Source organism: Chlamydotis macqueenii, chromosome 6 (assembly GCF_036417535.1).
Source record: "Chlamydotis macqueenii isolate bChlMac1 chromosome 6, bChlMac1.mat, whole genome shotgun sequence".
Classification (NCBI taxonomy): Eukaryota; Metazoa; Chordata; class Aves; order Otidiformes; family Otididae; genus Chlamydotis; species Chlamydotis macqueenii.
Window position 1 is genome coordinate 38,773,122 of NC_141561.1, and position 21,078 is coordinate 38,794,199.

Below are 21,078 nucleotides of genomic sequence, written 5' to 3' on the forward strand. Positions count from 1 at the left end.
GTTTGGTTGCATATTGCAAATAATATTTTTTTAAATAACTAAAACTGTATGTGGCCTGTGAAGCCTCAGCAAATGAAAAACATTTGATGACATATTGAGTGACTAGGTTCTTTAGTCACAATAACAGGATAATTTAAAAAATTCTACTGACATCAAATGTATTCTTCCTCGTACTTTAATAATTCCTAATGCCAGTCTTAGATCTGTTTTTCTTTCTATCAGAAGAAACAGGAATTCTCTGTTATGCCATCTTGCTTAATGTACTGACGTTCAAGTTCTGATGCTATAGTTATTTGGTGAAACTAAGCAGACTTCCAGATCAAACAATTACTGCTTAAGTTATGATCCCAGGAACTACAGAATGTTTTTACAAGCTAATGTTTGTTAGTTTTACTTAAATACAGCAGCATTTGTCTGTATGTAAGCTGTAATTTTATCATTGTGTGATTTGACTATGCTGCTGGAGGCTCTTTCTAATTAGAGACCTTCACATAGACTTTTGGGGCTTTTTAAAAAATCTGCCAACAGGAAGAAAGGTTTGGAGTCAGTGATTTTGAAGTGTTGCATTTTTTACCACCCATCCCTTAGAGCCACTTCCCAGGCTGAGTCAACAGTGATGTTAAGGTGGCACCATACACGTTAACCCACTCAGGACCTAAGGAAGTTCTTTGAGATGTCGAGGAAGGAACAGACTGAGACAGGATTCATTATGGACAGCAGAGGTTTCTGTATACAGAAACCCTGGAAAAAGGCTGAGGTGGTTTCGCGATCTGGAGTACCATTAATTGCATCTATCAGCCTCAGAGTAAGGAGCTGAAGTAATGCAAAACTAACCTTAGTGGGTAATGATACTCGTGGCCCGTGGCCTGTAGGTGCACACGAGGGAGGAAGGGACCTCACTGCCCCAGGAGGTGTCACAGGGGCCATTGGTAAGAGAAGCGCTATGCTCAAACCAAGAGCAGGACTGGTCAGGCAAGCTGCTGTGTAAATCTGAGAGAAACAGGGAGGAGAAGGAACTAAAATGTCAGCGTTCTCCTTTCTGCCTGGCCACTGAGCCAAGCAGGCTTGTGGTCCTTTCTATGAAAGGATATTACTGTCCATAAACAGTGATCTCCACAAGACTCTTTCTGCTAGTTTTTCAGTCATAAATGCCGAGTTCCACATTCTGTGTTAAACAAGGCTGAGACTTAAAAGCCACTAACTCTGCTGTAAGCATTAACATAAGAAATAGTTGTAAGACTCGTGTTAATCACAAAGGTCTCTGTTGGATATCAGTGGAATACAGTTTTTCTGATTTGGACATTGAAATAGAGGCTTTAAAACCTAATTCAGGGTTCACTGCAGAAACAGATGTTTTTTATTTAGCCTTTTATTGCTGTTGATAGCTATTAAAGAAATGCAAGATACTCTGCTGCATTTTACTTAGGACTTTTGAACAGCATTTGTATTGCAGAGGCATAATGATTTAATTTCTTAGAGAATCTTGGATTCTCATGTATTTCGACAAAGCCTTCAGTTACCAGATTACATAATAAATTTGACAATGGTTAGAAAGTTCTTTTGAGTGGCGCGATTGATGTTCAGTCATCTAACTGACTTTGTGTAACACATCATAATATTTAGCGGAGTAGACATTTCTTAAGATGCTTTATCAAACTGAGCTAATACGGGAAGTCAAAAGAAAAAAAAACTTGCATTCGTTTATTCTGCAAAGAAAAAACTTTCAGAAGCCTTTCAGTCAGTTCCACAGCATACAGTATTAGCTGTGTACTTGGTGTTTTCAAGTATAGCAAAGTTTTAATTTCAAAAGTAGCTTTGTTTATTTCAAGATTTTGGCAAGCTTCATACTTTCTATACAAGGAAGCAGTCTTCACGTAACATCATTCTCTCCCAGGCCCACAGATCCTACTGTTTTTACTTAACAAACATGTTTGAGTGGGTGGGCATTAGATTTCCTTTGGGATTCTCAATCTCATTATTTTTATCAACAAAAAGCCTCTGCTGGACAAAGGAATAAATCACATATAAATGAAATATGAGAGATTACATGAGAAGCTCAACTTTTGCTTAGTCTAATCCAATATCTTTGGCAAAATGTCTCAATGTCAGAGGCTTTATAAGTATTCTACAGGATCAGTCTGGCAAAGAGAAATCAATAACTAGGTAATGGATTTGATTAAAATTTTTCCCCTTCCACCCACTTCCACAAGCCAAATGTTTCTGCCCATACTAATATCTTCTGACACGTGTAACTGTTGGTTATTCTCTGTGGGTTTGGGGGATGTTTGTTTTATGTATATATCTATATCTATATATATATATGGTTTATATAATTTCAGAGGGCTGTGTTAACTATTGGTGGGTATCTATTTTGAGAAAAAGCAATATTTGTATCTCATTTTATTTTTCTTTAGAGGGATCAGTTCTGCAATATGCTTTTGGAAAATAAGGAATGATAACAATTGTAACTTTGCTACCCGTTTAGATGCTGTTTTGTTGTGCAGAAGCTACCTTCTTTTTTATGCTACTCCTGCCATGCTGAGGAGCTTTTTCTTATGCAGCCCAGGGTACCCAGCAGATGTCCAGACTTCTGGAGATTTTCTTTGTTGCCAAATCATCAGGTGTCTTCTTTACACCTTCTGAGCTTCTGTCTTTGAGATGATTGTATCGGCAGACCATGGGCCATCTGTAACGTCTGACTTCAGAAACAGTAATAATTAGACTGTTAGTGTTGTGCAAGGATGTTACCTCTTCTTTAAAGTAGTTTTCCATACCAAAAAGAAGAAGAAAAATTACTATTGCATACATTTTCAAGTTGAGTCACAGGTGCTTTAATTTCAGGAATTTGTTTGGACTTTTCACCACTTTTTCTCTTCTTAAATATATCCATCATTATCAGAATTGCCCATGAAAGCTGTTCTAAACTAGAAAAACTTTGCAGGACAAAATGCAACTTTTCTTTTACATCAGGAATCTTAAGAGTCTGTCATTATATTGATTTTTGAAATCAAACAGTCTGCAGTTCCATAGTGTGGTTACTGAATAAGCCTCACGTTTCATCCAGAATGGCCATGTTTAATGAAAAACTACCTTTGGCTTCTGTTTCGTAGTTAGTGGAAATGTCGACCGCTCAAAGTTAGTGATTCACTAATGATATCTCCATTACAATAATTCCGCAAACAGCAGGAGAGAGGAATGCTGATGTTAGAAGGGAAAGGGAGGAAACCAGCTGACAGAAGAAGCACTCCTCCTATTGAGCAATTCAAATATGTATTTGAAGTAATTACAGGAAGAAAATATATTGTAATAAAATGCGGCCCTTTGGTAAAACCACTCTGTAGTTAGTTTCACAGCTGGCTTTGCGCACTTACTGAATTTCAAAACCAGTGATTGAAAACTTACTGAAGTTTTTGTGTAAAACTAATAAACAGTAGGAAACCTTTCTGATATTTAAGATAAACCATGACATCTTACTTGGAAGACCAAAGATTTTATATCATGGTCATTTTGTTGATTGTGTTGTTAGGTATTTTCTACTGCTTCGCCTGCACAACTCAGATTTTTACAAAGCTCTTGTACAGGGGGAGCTGTTGAAAAGGGATGTGGAGTCTGGTTGTGGTGCTCTAAGTGCTTTGCTGTAGCCTTTAAGGCACTATTTTAACTGAAATGAGCTAACATATCTTGCATTTTAGAAATTTATGATAGGATGCTTACACCAACTGTTTTTTATCTTTTTTGTTTGTTTGTTTCTTGTGCACTGCTAAAGTGTTGCAGTTGTAAACATTGTGAGAAGCTTGGTTGGTTTCTTCATTTGTTTGTATGTTTTCTGTCTCCTGTATGCTAGTTTTCTTTTGTGTGGATACATAGTGAGAAAGTTCACTTCTCTCTGTCTTGGTGGAGGGAGAAAGGAATGTGGCTTCTGAACTGTAAAGCCTGTTTCACAGAGTGTTTATATGAGCATATGCCTGCTTCCAAGCAAGCTACCAAATTACATGTTTTTCCTGAGTTCCCCAGAGTTCAGGCTGTCTTAGTGCAGCTTGCTTTCAGTGAAAGCAAAGCCTGTGCTGGTAAAGACAGCTAAAGTGTATGGGAGAGGGCAAAGAAAACAGTTGTGGAGGCAGTCTGCTTCACAAGGACATTACTCAGACTTCTGAAACACCTAGGGAAATATCCAGAGAAACATCAGTGACATCAGCCCCTGACCAGCTCTCTGCGCTTGCTGGAGGACACTCAGCGCTCACCACTCCTGTAGCCAGGTGTAACTCCATCCCTCCGGCTCACTCCATCCGGAGCAGTTGCTGCTCCGGCAGTTGCTTGGTGACTGGTGCCGAGTGAAGCCTGCTAAGGAGGAGACAAGGGGCCAGAGGGAAGGGCTCAGCCCACAGATTACCGTCCAGAAATGTCAGCAGTTTGGCAAACGGAAACCATGAGTTATCAAAATCCTCATTTCTTTAACTTTCCGCTGAAGGAAGCTGTTAATTCTTACAGCTGTGCATTTGAGGAAGGATTGCATTTCTATCAAAAAGCAATGCACGTTGATTTTACTCATTATTTGTAATTATGTAATATATCATATTGGATTATGTTTGTATACTTTTCTGTTCAGCACATATATAATTATGAAATTGAATCCTTGGCCACAATTTTTCAGATAATCTTCCCTGAGAAACTGAGAAGGGATGCCAAAGGACTGGTATCTCAACACTGTAGTTTTGCTTTTGAAACAATTTTAATATTATAATAGCAGACTCAGTTTTGGTCAAATCCAACAATTTAATTCAAATGCTCCCTGTAAAGTTAAAGAAACTAAAAGAAATTGTGAGTTTCTTTTGTCTAATCTTTACCTTGTCCATTTGCGATATTTTTTTCTTTTTTTTTCAGATGAACTTATGCCATTTTTTACTGATTAATTTGTTGCCCCTCCATCACAGATATGAAACATCTCTTTAAAGCCTCTTGCAAAAAGACCTCAAGCTTCATACCAGCAGTGCGTGACCTTGAATACATTTGAACTCCTAATGGGAATAAAAAGATAACTTATCTTTGTATAGTATCATTTAAATTATTATTTAGTTATCTTCTCCTCATAATTTGTCATCAAATTCTGTGCTTGCCTGTAAGGTAAACAGTTTCAAAGGTACTGAATGCTTTACTTACATAGAAATGATCCCATTATTCTTAAATGATTGTCTTGTGTGCTACGTTCTCTCATCTGAATTTTAAACCTGAAAACAGCCATATTTAATATTGGGGGCGTTAAACCAATGTAGTCATAGTGGTTGAAGAGACATTGTGATTATTGGTTTCACGAAACAGGTGTCAAGTTTAATCTTTCTCTTTATGACAGAAGTTTATTCAGTTATTCAAATTCAGTAATGTTTTGATGTGATTGTTTGGACTCTTAGAAATTAAGAGGAAACTTTCTGATCAGCTGCGTGGGTAATTAGATCTGGTGTTTACTTGAAAGAAAGAAAACAGTTTCTATATGATAACCACTGTGATAGAGAAAGGGAGGAGGAATATGCAGTTGAAAACTCTTTATAGAGCACCAATAAAATTGTATACTTCTAAACCTATTAGTTCAGCTTCAGTGAAGCCTTGAATACATTCTGAGAAGGTTTTGCAGAAATTTGCTCTTCAAGGAGTTCTTTTCCTACACATCTCCCTGATTTTCAGTTTCTGCTGGTCCTGGTACAGCTGCTGCCTGGGAGTCACCAGAAGCAAATCAGCTTTGTGGATCTTCAATTCCTTTATTTAGGCTGTGAGAAAAAGATGTTAATCATTGCGGTGGCTTCTGATTTTGAGTAGTTTAGGTTTTCTTCTAGCTTCATCAGCATCCCTGTTTGAGGATGGGGAGTTGGAATTACAGAGCGCTGGCTGCCTCCTCGCTTGGATGGGTCTCAGTTTCGCCGGTGTTTCTGCTGAACGTGTTGCTCGTTCTACTCAGAGTTGTTATACACGTCAAAACATCTCTCTTAATAGAATCCCTTGTGTTATGTTTCTTTGCGTGCAATTATAATCTTGATGCCTTAACATTCTTGGTTCATTATTGTTTTCTTCTGTGCAATAAAGGCAATTGTTTATTCCCTAAAGTCTGCTGCGAGGGTTCTAGTGGAGTAGCTAAGGAGATATCCATGTTTGTTTTATTGTTAAAATGTGCATTTCCTTAAGTGTAGCTGTTAAAATTACAAACGTTAGCGTTAGAGTTGACTAGAGAATGGCAATTCAATTGAGGCAATGTCTAAGATATTTCAATTGGAAGTAAACCACAAATACTAGAGTGTTTACAAAAATTGAATTGCACTGAAATCTATCTTTTCAAGGTAGGAGGCTAGATTTTTTATAAATATTGCTTTGATATTTTAAAAAAATATTTTAAAAGGTGAGAGAGCTTTTTTATTAGTGTAACTGACTTATTTCGTTACCTTTCTGGCTTCAAGTAGTTAGGCAGAGGTTCCAGTCCCTGCATTGCCTGATGCTGTAGTTTTTTTGCTTTGTCAGAGCTATGGCTAGCTACTGTGGAAGGGGAGTATCCTGAGCCTTTCCCCTGATCAGAATCCAGCCACTCGCTTCCAGTCTCTGGGCTTGGACAGCTCTGGTGCACAGTGAGCCTGTCTGGAGAACTCAACTGCCAGGAAGCTTCATTAATTTTCTGCTAATATAATGTTAATGGAGGGAATGTGTGGCTGAGGAATGCCACGTGAAACCTTTTCCTAGTCACAGTGGTCTGTCCGGGATTAAAAATAGTGTTCTGAATTAGATGGAGGAAAACAGGACCTTCCCTTTCATGTAGTGGCCTCAGAGTCCTTCATTTATTTCATCTTGCCAAACATGACCTAACTAGCACAATTCAGTAGATATTGGAATAATGAGTGCTTACTGGCGGGTGATGCGTTACCTTTAATTAGAAACTTTAGCTAAAATATACAAGATTCATCCTTGCAAGTATTTAAATATGGAGGTTTTAGTCCTGAATACTACTGAATTTCATTGTATACCTGCAGCATTTCCTAATGTGTTTCTTTTGTATTTCATATGGGGTTTTTTTTCATAAACCATGTGGAACTTATGGCCTAACTCTTAAGTTTTGGGATCAATTCATGGAGATTTGGGATTTATTGGTATGAATCTTGTTTAAAGAACTAGACCTTACATTACTGCTTTCAGATGGGGATTACTTAAAGTCATTATTAGCATGCAATAAGGTTTAATGGTTGAAGTAAGGAAAATTAGTCTTGAGTACAAACTCCAGATATCAACTGTACAACTGTCACTTACTTGTTGTATTTAGGTATTTTCCCTCAAGCTGTATCATTGCAGTAATTTGGGTAACTTTGGGTACACATCAGTGTCGTAGTTCAGCCCTGATCAGGACCAGACTACGCAGTCTGTCTCTCGCTCCCCCCACCCTCCGAGAGAATAGGAGGAGATGATATAAGAAAAAACAGCTCAAGGTTTGAGATAAGGACAGGGAGAAATCCTTAAAGTTACCGTCACGGGCAAAACAGACTCGACTTGGGGAAAACTATTCATTTATTTCTAAAATTAGCAGGAGAATGAGACAGGGAACAAGATAACCTCCCCCCACCCCTCCCTCTTCCCAGGCTTAACATTATCTCTACCACCTTCCCCTCCCGAGCGGCACGGGGGGGGAAAAGGGAATGGGGGTCGCGGTCAGTTCATCACGCGTTGTTTTACGCCGCTGTATCATCGTCAGGGGAAGAACTCCTCGCATTCCTCCTCTGCTCCAGCGTGGGGTCCCTCCCACGGGCCACAGTCCTCCGTGAAACTGCTCCAGCGTGGGTCATCTCTTCCACGGGTGCAGTCCCTCTAGAACAGCTGTCCCAGCGGGTCCTCCACGGGCCACAGCTGTCTTCAGGCCTCCACCTGCCCCAGCGTGGGGTCCTCCACGGGCTGCAGGTGGATCTCTGGCCCTCCGTGGACCTCCATGGTCTCACAGGATCCTTTTTACATCTCATTCACTTCTCCTCTCCTCTCCACTTCCTGCACCCAGGCCAGGCCGAGTTGGGCCCAGTCGGCTGCCCGGCGGGAGGCCAGAGGGTGAGGCCTGCAAGGCCCATGAGGCTCGCGCCTCCCCCTCTCTGCCCCCCGCTCAGCTGCTTCACATCTTCTCCTCCTCTTTTTCCTGTTTTCCCCTACTTAAATACGTTATCGCAGAGGCGTTATCACGGGACATTCTGCTACCAATCGGCTCGGCCTTGGCCAGCAGCGGGTCCGCCCTAGGCCCGGCTGAGTCCACTGATCAAAGGGGAGCGACTTCTAGCAGTTTCCTACAGAAGCTGCCACCTTAGGCCCCCCCTCACTAAACAAAACCAGAACAATCAGTTACAGTAGCACAAGTAGCAGGGGGAGTTGACTAATTGTGAATGAGCATCGAGACTTGTTTGGCTGTTGAAGGACATGGATGTGAATGATGTTCTTAACTTTGTGTAACTGTATTCTTTGCATTTGAGTAGTGTGTATGTAAAACAGAAAGAAAGCCAGCCACAGTATGTTTCCACACTTTAGATCAGCTTTGAGAGTTGTTGGGTTTGAGGCTTTGGTTTTTTGTTCTTCTCCTTTCTTGAGCAGTCAAGTGTTAGATTGTATGGCCTTATGAACGAAAGTTCAGTTTTCATACAAAACCTTTGTATGAAAGGATGGAAGACTATATTAAGTTTGGTATGCTGCTTTCTCTTGTACCAACCCAGGATTCTGTTCATGTTCAGCATTTCCATTCCTCCTCCACTCTCAGACTTAGAATTGTTATCAATCACTGTCTCCGTTAAGTAGTTCCCTGCCTTTGGTTTTGTTTGTGTCCCCAGAGCATGGCTCAGTAAGACGCACTCAGTAAAACACAAACGTTTGGCTAGTGCACTGTCCTGTGTGTTTTCTTGGGCTTCCCTGTCGAGATCATTATACAATGTGAGTTAAATATTCTTCCAGGTGCCTGGGAAATGTTCAAATCCCAGTGCAGAACTTTCTACAAGCTGTGAAATCTCTGTGCACTCACTGAACTCTCTATGCATATGAATATGCGGTTTAAAAATGATGCTTTGTACAAACATGCAAATGAGATGAATGGCTGTGATTCATTAGTGGCTATTGATTGCTATTAGACATCACTGGACAGCCATTTGGGGATGATAATGGATTTGAAATGACTGATCCACAACTTTGCGTTTCAGAGGAACTGCGACACAGGATTATCATTGTTAATGTAGGCTGTAAATCTGTTCTGTACATGGAATCCATGTATCTGAACTCCTTCCAAACCACATTTTTCCCTACTTCAACAGCCCTTCATTAAAATTTGAGGTTTTGGAGTAATTCCAAAGGAGGAAAAACGGCACACGCTGGATGGGATGGGTGTTGAGATGAAGTATATCTCACATTATTGGCACACTGTTTAATGTATGTTATGGGTATTGATTGGTGCTAGGCATGATTTTATGTGGGCTAGGTACACTCATTTAAGATAGTGTATAGGAAGATTTTAACTTACACTAGCATTGTCTGAGGGAAAGTACTGGAATGGTGCAGAATAAATATAATTTCTGGTATTATATTAGTTTTGCAATGTTTACTCATTATATTTAATTTCAAGTGAAATAATTATTTCTCATGAAGTTAATGGAGGGAGATTTACTTGGCAGTATCCTAAAGCAAGGTGGCACAACTGGACCCAGAAATAGTGTTTGCCCTCGGCATAAGCAACTTTCATACCTGTAGGAGGTATCGCTCCTTGCTTCAAATAGGGTGGCCAAATGCTCCTGCCCCTTGGTAGAATAGGTGTAGAATTTTGGTGTGGGATGCTGGACATTCATTGGCAGAAAGCTTTTAGGAGGGATATTCGTTAAAAAGAAAAAAAAAAAAAAAAAGTTGTTGTTAAAAAGGTAATTATTCATTGGTCTTTCATAGAGCCCTGCATTGTCTAGTGTCTACTGTCCTGCTGACAAGCATTTTGCTACATCTGATCTCCAACTTGTAACTAGTTTAGATTTTGTGTTTTCATTTTTATTCTTTACCTGACATGCTTCCAAGGTCTCCTATAAGGCCATTTTACATGTACCAAAAACTGCCTTCTACCAGGTGCCTAAATTATTTAAAAATCTCATTTAACCACTTTTAATTACATGACATGGAAAGACAGCTAGCTCATTTTTTATACGTCAGAAAGACTAGCCTGCAGTGAATGGTAACACACTCAATGTTTTTGAGGGGGGGTACCAAGCTAAATCTTAGCAAGCTGATGGATTTGAATGTAGCAGGCTTGACTGTGCTCTGTGTAGTTTGTAACCTGAATTGGAGCAGTCTGCTACCTTGTGGACATAGTAAAAAAAAAAAAAAAAAAAAAAAAAAAAAAAAATCATAATTAGCCTGAATGCAGAACTATAGGCTGTGTTTAGAGTGGACCAAAACCTTGAAATATAGGAATAATTGTGCACTGGGACTGAGACAAGCTGGTAAGAGAGTGGGAAAGGTGGCAGGTGAAACAGGGTTTTTATGTGTCTGTATGGTTAGATATGCCAGCTTCTGTCATCAGTACTCTGTTCAGAAAGGGAAAATGCTTGAAAATATAGAGGACTCATTAGATTGAAACTTGTTTATAAATGACTTGAATTCATTGTCTGAAAATTCGTGTGTACCACACTGGGACGCCTTTTGGTAGTAGGAGCGTGTTATATTTAAATGATCGCGGGTGTGAAACTCACATTTGATGTGTATTTGAAGTGTAATGTAGCCTCAAGGAAGTTTTAATGAAGGTGAACTTTATTAAGACAGAAGATTATTATTTTTATGATGCCTAGTCCCAGTGTCTGTCTTATCTAGAAGCGCCTAAAGACTACCTTCCCCCTCTCCCCCTTTTCTTTTTTTTTTTTTTTTTTTTTTTTTTTGTCCCCTTGATGTCACACCCATCTGTCAGCCGGGTAGAATGGCAAGGGGAAATGGTTATCCTGTCTTGGGTTGATATATAAGCATGAAATATGATAAAAAGATGTAGCAATTAGGTAATGTAGAAAGAAAAATTACCTTTTTGTTTTGCACTTGGCATACTATGCGTAGACAGCTTTCTGAAGATTTCTAGCCAACAGCTTTGCGTCACAGGTTTTTGCAGGATGGTTGCATTTTTCTTCTCAGACAAAAAGCGGCGTACCTATGTACCGTCCACCATCTGGTTACTGCCATGCTCTCCTGTCTTTGAAACTTCTTCTGTGGGTTACAGAATGTCAGTTTATGATTGATTTTGTATTTTTGAGATTTTTTGGGTTGTTTTTTTTCTCAGCTTTGATGATAAATGAGGAAAAGAAAAGCTATTTTTGTATTTCTACTGCTGAGTATTCCGGTGTTCACCTTCTGTAGAAATGACATGTCTATTATTAAACAGGAGTAAAACAGGGCTTAAGATTATCTTGAAGGATGGAACATACTACAATTACTACATAAGATGTGTCTTAGACACTTAAGTCCATGAAGATAATGAAAGGAACACCCAAAAGGAAACATAGATATAAAAAAAACCTAGGGATTTTAATAAGAAATGTCACTGTAAATAATTAATGTGACTCAAAGTTCCAGTAACAAAAAAAAGTGAACTATGTCTCAAGTCTGTTTCAAGGTTACAAAATCTTTGCTACCGAGTGTTTTGTTCCAGTACAGGCTAAGAACATAAGGATGGCTGCACATGTCAGATTCTTCTGGACCATCATCCTGTCCCCAGCAGTGAGTACCAGGGGATGCTTAGGAATGGATAAGAACAGGAAAGGCATTTGTGAGGTTTTATCTTAGGGAATCTAGTTCTTATTTCAAAGCTTCTTGAGCCAGATGCAGTTTCTATGGAATCCTTGATGAATTCCTCTCCCAGAACTTTGTCCCATCTTCATTTGTACCCACAGAGAGTTGTATCCACATCATCCTTTATCAAGGAACTGTGCAAGTCTCCTGCCTGGTGTGGAAAAAAAAAAACAAAAAAAAATCACCTGTTGTCTTTTCAGTATTTTTAAATGGGAACTTTAAAAATAATCTGTTGACCTCAACCTTTTTTTAAATTCAGCCTGATTTTCACCTTGTCTCTTTGGTGAGAAGAAAATGAGGGGATGTGACAATAGCACATCATGGCAAAGTAGGACAATAAAGAAGAGTTACGGTGACTGCACAACTGAACTGATGTTTGGCCTTCCCATCCCTTATATTGGTTTTAGTATCAAATGGCAAAGAGAGCTTTTAAATACAGGTCTCATAACCTAAGCTGGGACACCACTGCTAGGTGTATCCTTTCCTATGTGTAACTGTCTGGATCACTGTTTTTAACCTTGTTTCCAAGGAAAGTGAAGCTGACAAGGATGTTTCCCCTGCTCCTTCCCTCTGCTGCTTCTGCATGTGTTCCTTACACCCTCTTCCATGCTTTCTGGTAACGTTTAATCTACAGGCTAATTCTGACAAGAGCTGGAAGACAGAAATTTAAAGGATCAGACACTTCCTAAAATACATGTTTAATCAGCAGCTAAGATGATGGGGCAAAGAGGCAAAAGACACTTCCATAGGCATTCAGACTTCATTAGTTCTGTTTTTTGTGGAATAACTCCGTTTTTCTAACGAGAGTTGTGAAGGAAACAGCTGTACATTAGACATTTCCTTTCTTTATCTTTCCTTTTTTGCTTAGCATAAAATGTCAGCAAAATTAAAGTAATCTTTAACAGTATTTGCAGTTCTCCCCTTGGGCTTTGTTGTGCTTGGGGTCTACCTTCGCTGATACTGCAAATAGTACTGTAGCTTTTAGAATTTTGCTTTAGAATAATTGCATGAATAGAGATAAGTAAAAGAGACATCGTTCTTCCAATTGCTTAGGATTGATTTGATAGTGATTTTCAATTGCCATGGTAAAAGGCTGTTAATCTTGTAATGTTTTAGACCGTATATTTAAAATTTGTCAGCGAGTTGTTGATGGTTGTGTTGTATGGTTAATTTCCAGTCAGATGCTACCTGTTGCTGCAGCTCTCGTAAGACACAAAACTTCAACAAAATTGTGTTTATTTTAGCATGTTGCTTTGAGAACCATTATTTGCCAGCACTGTGTGTAAGGCTTTCCTCACTGCCTTTTGATTTAGACTATAATTGTCCCAGGAAAGGTGCCGTATCATAATTTGTCTGCAGAATACTGGGCACGTCCACAGCGCTAGACAAATAATACATACAAATGCTAGCAGCACAAATGTTGCTATGTTCACTTAATGCCACATAGAATACAGTAAGAAAAGTGTTGCCTGATACACAGTACTGTCCCTGGCAACTGCTAAAGATAATATTCCTGTGATTAACTCATGAGATATGTTGGACAGAGAAGTATACCTTGCCGTTATTTACCACATAAAATGTAGAGCAAGATGTTCACTCTCTCCACCAGTACTCGGAATAAAGCTGACCAATAGTGCTCAGTGGTTATGAAGAGATATTGCTCCAGTCAATTATATGAGAGGTTGAAAGAAAGATGTCCCACGCAGCTACCAGTGATACAAATGGCTTTATCATTTATTTTGGCTGATGCAAAATGACAATACTTGTAAATTTTGAAGGATGGGATCTGTGGTCCTGCTTGGCAGAATAAATGCTAGCTCTGTGTTCCACACTGTCTTCAGAGGAGGCTGCAAAGATGATCAGAGGGCCGGAGCACCTCTCCTGTGAGGCCAGGCTGAGAGAACTGGGGCTGTTCAGCCTGGAGAAGAGGAGGCTCCGGGGAGACCTTAGACTGGCCTTCCAGTACCTAAAAGGGACCTACAGGAAAGATGGGGAGAGACTCTTTAGTTTAGGGCCTGTTGTGACAGGACAAAGAGTAATGGTTTTAAACTGGAAGGATGGAGATTCAGACTAGATAGATAAAAAGAAAAAAATTTTTTACACCAAGGGTGGTGGAGCACTGTCCCAGGTTGCCCAGAGAGGTGGTGGATGCCCCATCCCTGGAAACATTCCAGGCCAGGTTGGCCGGGGCTCTGAGCAACCTGATCTGGTTGGAGATGTCCCTGCTCCTTGCAGGGGGGTTGGACTGGATGGGCTTTAAAGGTTCCTTCCAACCCAAACCATCCTGTGATTCTGTGATTATTGATCAGCTGTTAAGTAGATAGGATTTTTTTTTTTAAGAGCAGCATTTTTAGATGCCAGACTTGACTTGATACAGCACTTTTTTTCATTATGTGTGCATCTCGTTTGAATACTAGTGTGCAGTGAAGATTTCATGATCACCAAGTGCAGCCTCGGTGCTAAACCAGCTCTGACAGCTGTCATTCCTATAAGCAGCGGTTTGTGCTTCCCAGAACTGCTGACGTTGATACATGCATAATTGCACATCCTTAGCTGATGTAACTCCCCTTTCATAATCCAGTGATGCTTTTTTTTTTTAATGTCCAGGGAATATTAGGGAGCTTGTGTTGCAGGGAATTGGGACATTGTGTCTCTCTGTTCCCGAGTGTTTTTGCCCTTACTTCCACTGTCAGTCTGTCCTGCAAAACTTCTCCTCAACAAGCTACGCTTTTGTTTTCAGTCTCTGCTTTTTTTCTTCTTTGATCCGTAAGGAGTGCTAAACCTCATTTGTAACTCTTTCCCCTGCCACGGATTGCCAAATTGAATCCATTTGAACTACCTTCCTGCTCATATCGGTTTTCTGAAAGATTTTCAACACTGCCTGCATGGTGTATTCTTAAAATTCAGCCCAAGGAACCGGTTCTTCGTGTAGCATTTTAGGGATTATATATTAAAAAATGCATAAGCAATAAATCTCTTTTTGTGATTCACAACAGTGGCAGTGCATACTACCCTCTGAATCAATTATAGATTTCATCAGTCTCACTTTAGACCTGCTTCTGAATTTGTTTTAAAATAGCTCTTATTTCATAAATGGATAAGGGGTATGATAATTTGTCATTTCGCTAATTTTATCTGTCTCCAGAAGTGAGATCTGGCTTGAGTTATTAAAAGTACAAGTGTTTCATGAATAAAAGCACATTTATTTCTAGCAGCTTGACAAAATTAGGGGCTCCTCTGAACCCTTACTCAGGCTTCAAGCCTTTATGCTTTGCTACATGTGAAAAAAAAATTCACACTTATTCCTGTGCAGTGTTAAAATTTTTGAGAGATTTATCTCTTGAAGCTTTGTCTTAGGCATGGAGATATAAGTGCCTTAATGAGGATTAGAATGGTATTTTCACAAAAAATAGCAATCTAAACCGTAAGTGTTAAAAATAGTCAAAAGTTTAGGTAGGTGATATTTCATAATGGCAAGTTCCCCCTTAAGATCTACCAGGTAAATGATGCACATATTTCAAGCTGTCTTAGCAGGTACTTTTACAGAACAATCTGGTGGACATCTATTGGAAAAGGAGGAAAGGAAGAATATTAAAAAAAAAAAAAAAAGTTTTACACCACTCCTCCCAGACCTTTTTTTTATCCTCTTTTTCACACAGCCCTGCTGAACTAAATATCTCTGAGTATATTCTTAGGATGAAGTTTTACAGTAGTGCTTAGGATCAGCCCTTGAGCTGTTTTCAGTTCCCACACTTCTATATCCAGAGATTTGGAAAACTTTCTACTGCCTGTGATAGCACATTTTCCATTATTCAAGTAAAAGTGGAGTTCATTGGATCCTAAAGGCAAGATCTTCCTATTGGTGTTGGTGAGATAACAGCAGACGCTGGTCTGAAAACCCAAGGTTGAAGTATTTTTGGCCTGTATTTTTGTGTATTATCCCCACCATTTTCCCTGGGTTTTTTTAGTAAACACAATAGAAAACGTCCATTATTCCTGGTGCAGTTTGGGAGGGCTGCATTTACTTTATATAATATTTTAAAAGGGTTTGGGGTGAAGAGGCTGTAGATCAGTTGATTGAACTTTTATCCTGGAAAGGCTGGTAGAAATATATTAAGAAGCAAAAGTATAGGATACGTGGATACATTTGTTATAGCGAAGCATTGGGAGGTGTCAGCATGGCTTTGGAAATTACAAAATCAGAAATCTGGTAGAGTTCTCTGATGAGCTTGCTGAGCATTTAATCAAGGGAGATTCATAAATCCACTATATTTGGGTTTTCAGTAAATTCTTCTTAAGGTCATTTGACAAAAACTCTGAAAGAAGCAAAACTGTCCTGAATAAAAAGGAAATTTATCTTGTGAGTTTAAAAACTGATGGAAGGGTAGGAATAAAATGTCACTTCCAGAGCGGAGTAATTACTATTTGAGTCCCACAGCAATCTGTGCTGGGACCTAAGTTGTTAGGATGATCTTGGAGACTGAGGAAGAGAATGAGGTGGACGAGTTTGGATGTGTCAGGGCAGTAAAAATGAAGATTGCATGTAAAGAATTACAGGAAAAGAATTCCACTCGTAACAGTTGACTTGACAGTGAAGTGGCAGATGAAAGTCAGTGCAGATGAATGCAAAGTAATGTAGGTGAGAAAAAAATGGTCCTGATTGTTACGTGGATAAGAATGGGTCTAAACTAGTTGTTAGTACTCAGGGAGGAAATCTTGGAGCCACTGTGATCAGTTTTCTGAAAATTTCTATGTAGTAGCGCCAAAAATGCTAATCAAATTAAAAGAATACAGAATAAACCAGAAATCACTGCAATTGTGCACCTTCCTTGGGTACCTGTTTCTTCAGTTCCATCTCAAAAGGGGCTGAGAAAGATGGTAAGTGTGATCAAACAGACGGAGTGGCATCTGTTTGAGGAGTGAGTCAATAGAATCTTCAGCTTTGCAGGTAAAATATGGTAGGGGACCTGTAATATCACAATTGGTTTAGAGATGGTAAATGTGTTGTCAGTGCTTACTTTAAATCACAGTGTTAGAATTAGAACCGTCAAATGAAATGAAGTAAGGTATTTAAGACCCCAGAACAGTTTTTCACACAATGCATAATTAAATTTTGAAATTCATTGACACAAGAGATTGTGAGTGCCAGAGGTTTGTGTATGTTCAAAAATTAATTAGTCATGGAGAAAACCCTCCATGGATGCTTGTTAAGCACAAAGCTTCTGTCTCAAAGAAATCCTGAGCCACAGGCTACTTCTGGGAGATTTTAATAGGAGAATCACTCTACATTTTTTTTTTCTTATTCTTTTCTTAAGAATCCCGTACTAGTTGTTGTATAACGTTACTGAACAAGATGGACTTTCAGTCTGAAGCCCTATGTCCATGCTTAAATGAAATAGAACTATGCTGTATGTGGAGATTTGACTGGAAAATATGAGTTGAGCTCTGTTTTATTAATTTATATAACATATCAATGACCTCAAGAGAGAGTGAATGTCTTAAAATGTTTATACTGAGTCAGAAGATGATGCTTAAATAATAATTTATATGTAGAAAATTGTATGGATTTGAGAAAGAAGCAAATATTCTTTCCTGAAGCCTTTTTATTCTATTTTGAAAGCAGTTCTCTGGGCTTAAGTTATTTTACTGATAAACTCATAAATAGACTACAGAAAGTAAGAATGTAATTTTTGAAACCCGTGTTTACTTTCCTGTGGAAGATAGCTACTTCATATCTCCTTTTCTTGTCTTTTGATAGCGTATTTAATACATAACCGCTTCATCTGTGATGTGTCAGAAAACTGTGAAGTGAAAATACAGACGTTTTCAAACCTAATTTTTTGTTCATACGTATTTTAATGTAAAATCAGCAATTGCTACTTAACCTGTGTTTCTAAACATAGTTAAATTATTTTGCTGTATACTTTGAAAAATCTTCACCTGTATCCTTGCTAAAAACTACTCTTTATTCCTTATAACAGTGGCACCCAGCTGGTGGCTTCAAGTGGGGATACCACGGTGCGGATATGGGATTTTGCAAAAGGCGGATGCATTCTGACTTTAGAAGCCCATGCCCACACTGTATTGGACTGCTCGTGATGTTCATGTGATGATTTCGTAGCTTCTGCCTCCATGGACAGCACAAGTAAAATACGGGATGTTAACAGGTATGGAGTTACTGGAGTCTCTTTGTTAGCTAATTGATAACTTTACTTAACAACCGCTGGTTAATGGTTTATACCAGTGAGAGAGATGGCTAGCATCAATCTGTGGACTTCACTTCAAGAACATGGATAAATTAAAGGGAGTGCTGCAAAAAACAGGCTTTCGTGTGATTTACTAGTTAAAGGCTTTACTAAATAGGGAGCTGGGAAGGACTTAATTAAAGACAGTGCTGAAAAAAAAAATTGCTTTTATTTGGCATCTGTTATTCTGTGGTTTTGTTGGTTTTTTTTTTTTTAAGGTCAGAGCTTTGTGGAAATTTACTATGTAGTTTAAATAAGTAACTGAACAAAAATTTAAGTTAATTTTCTATTTAGTATTTTAACTCATGAGTATACAACACACTTTAATTAAAGATTGGACAAGTGGAAATTTAATTTATTCATTATGTATGTTTTGGCAAGGTGGCTCCTGATTAATAAATCAATGTATACCTCTTCACTTTCTTTATTATCCAGGCAAATGCATTTTTATTAAGGTACTTCTAGAATATTAGTACATTCCTGCTTACCAGTTAATTATTTTTTTCCTCAACTTTCTTCAGTTATATTTGAGGTGATGTATTTTGATTAATTTACACCTTAAAGGAATGTAATGGATTTATTTTTTTTTTCAAACTGTTCCTTCTAGACTCCTGAATGGCTTAGGAGTAGTGTTGCTGACACCACTATACTATACTAGGTCTGATTTTTAAAAACTGAATGTCTGCAGACAAGTTTCCAGTCTCGTAGGTGTTTTCCTTGAGTCTTTATTATCCAGCCCTAATGGATTTTTCCACTTCCTCTCAGTCTTTTTCTTCCTTTGCATTTGAATGAGGAGAGGTATTCCTTCTTGGAGTACTTGTTGGCTGCTACAGGGAAAGAGGCTTCACTGAAAAAGCAAGGGGGACTTTCTTCTTTCATTCCTTTTGCCAGTATCGCTCCCGGTCTGCTGCAGTTGTAATTGAGACCTAGAGACCAGTTTGGGAGCATGCTTGGTGAAGCAGGAGTGTTGAGGGGTTTTGTTCTAAAAGTGAAGTATTTCTCTGATAGGCCTGTGTGAGTTGGCGTTTTTCAAAATGTTATAATTCAGACAGATTTTTTTTTTTTTGAGAGCTAATTAAAACTCTGTTAGTTTCACATGTTCAGTCTTGCTTTCAAATTGTGAATTGAGGAAGCATGAAATAACAATAAAAATACTGTTTTCAAAATGGGATAAGCAATGTATCCTGTAATGAAATATTCCAAATTGTTTTGGCTAAGCTGAGAGCAGCTACTTAAAACAAATATTCAATTTTTATGAAATCATAGACAAAGCAGTTGAAGTTTGGCAAAGTTCAAGACAACTGAGAAGTGGGTTTTGTAACAGAAATTGTCAGCCGGTTCTGGTAACAGATGATGCTTCAAGCATTACTGTCAGTAACAAGAATTAATGGTCAGTGTTTTGCTTAGAAATGAAAACACTGCAAATCTATTGTATTGTTGCCTCTCTTCTCAACCTGTTGTGGGATTTTGATACTTTGATCATCCTTTATGGCACATTCATGACCTGTAAGAAATAATGCTAAGAATAGCTTTAATTTTATGTCAGAATGGTTTTGAATTTGCATAGACAAAGGTTTTGCTTAGATACTTTAAAATATCTCCTCTACCGAGGAAGCTTTTTTAGTCAGAGGAGTCAAAGCAAATCTTCATCCCCAACCCATGCCTCCCCCTCACACTCATTACCAACTCCCATTTCTACCTTCAGTGTACCTGATGTGCATTTTGCATTTGAAAATGAGAGAGTAAGGAGCACACGCCATGATGTGAAAGGCTAGTTATCAACGTATAATTATTGAAACTTTCAGTCATGCAGAAATCTCAGTGGCTAAAGAGAGCAGAAGGTGGCACAAAAATGTGGTGTAGTATGCTTAAAACAGGAGTATTCAGAGTGTAAGAGACTTGGAGACCTCACTGGTGGACTGTTCACAACACAAACCCAGGTGTTCATGGGTTTCGCTTTGCGAAGTCTAAAAGAGACTAGAGTTGCATGTAGCTAGTCTGTTTGCGTGAATTTGTAAGATGTGACAGATTAATCACACTGGTAGTTTCCAGTCTGGATTGTTAATTTGCTCATGCTTATACACAGAAATGCTGTATCAAGGAACCTACAATGTATTTTGCTTTGACAGTGCTAATTGCCAAGCTAATTGGCTGAGTTTGGCAACAGGAATCCTAGATGTTTCCCAGAGTTGTCACCTGTAAATTTATTACGTGCCTGGAGTTCTCTGATACGAATGGAGCCAGCTGTGCTAGGTACCATATAAATACATAGTCTCCCGCAGGCTCCTGTACAATCTGGGTATGTGCAACAGAATGGGAAGGTGGAGCAGGCTTTCCACAACGGTGTTCAATGCTCATAAAGTTTTTTTTATTCTTCTAATCCTCACAAAATATGTACTTATCTAGTTGTCATCTTCAGACTTCTCCCTCTCCAGGTGTCTGCCAGTTGACACAAGCCCTGAACAGGGGACAGAGCACAAGATAACATGCTTGTGGTAGGATAATAATCAATGATCACAGTTATTCTGCTTAATCTAGTGATTTATTCTTTCCACTAATAAGGAATTAACATTTTATAAGTGAGATCGGTCTTTCTTCCTTAATATTAGATCTTTGGATGGATGCCTGCTTTCAAATTGAATGATTCTGGAAAGCAGCATATTGTAGGAGGGGGAAAAGAAAGCAGGATGAATACCAAAGCTATCACTGACACCTTTCTAAAAGAGAGACCCTGTAAATAAATGCTACAAATATAAATACAAACGTTTCTGTAATGGATGGCAGTCATCTCTTTTGTTCCAGACTTCAAAGAAGCTGCTTTTATGTATTAGAAATGTACTTTTTTATCGATAAACATAGCTTTTGAAACGCCTACAACAGAGTTCTCTGTGGTTGAAAACTTGATATCAAGAAAGTGGGGAGGATGTTTGCTATCTCTTAGCACCAAAACCTAAAGTGCACCTTTCACAATCATCAAATCCATTCCTGGACTCGAAAGAATACAAGGTGCAGCATCTCTTAAATAGGAAAAGGTTGC

The 21,078-nt window shown here is 38.8% G+C and overlaps 1 protein-coding gene across 1 annotated transcript in view; it reads left to right on the forward strand.

Moving 5' to 3' along the window:
• SPAG16 (sperm associated antigen 16) overlaps window positions 1-21,078 on the forward strand; it is a 393,690-nt gene that overhangs the window by 201,203 nt on the left and 171,409 nt on the right. Inside the window, 1 exon segment of the mRNA XM_086751201.1 lies at window positions 17,778-17,963. Within this exon segment, the coding sequence (XP_086607327.1) occupies window positions 17,778-17,963 (186 nt within the window).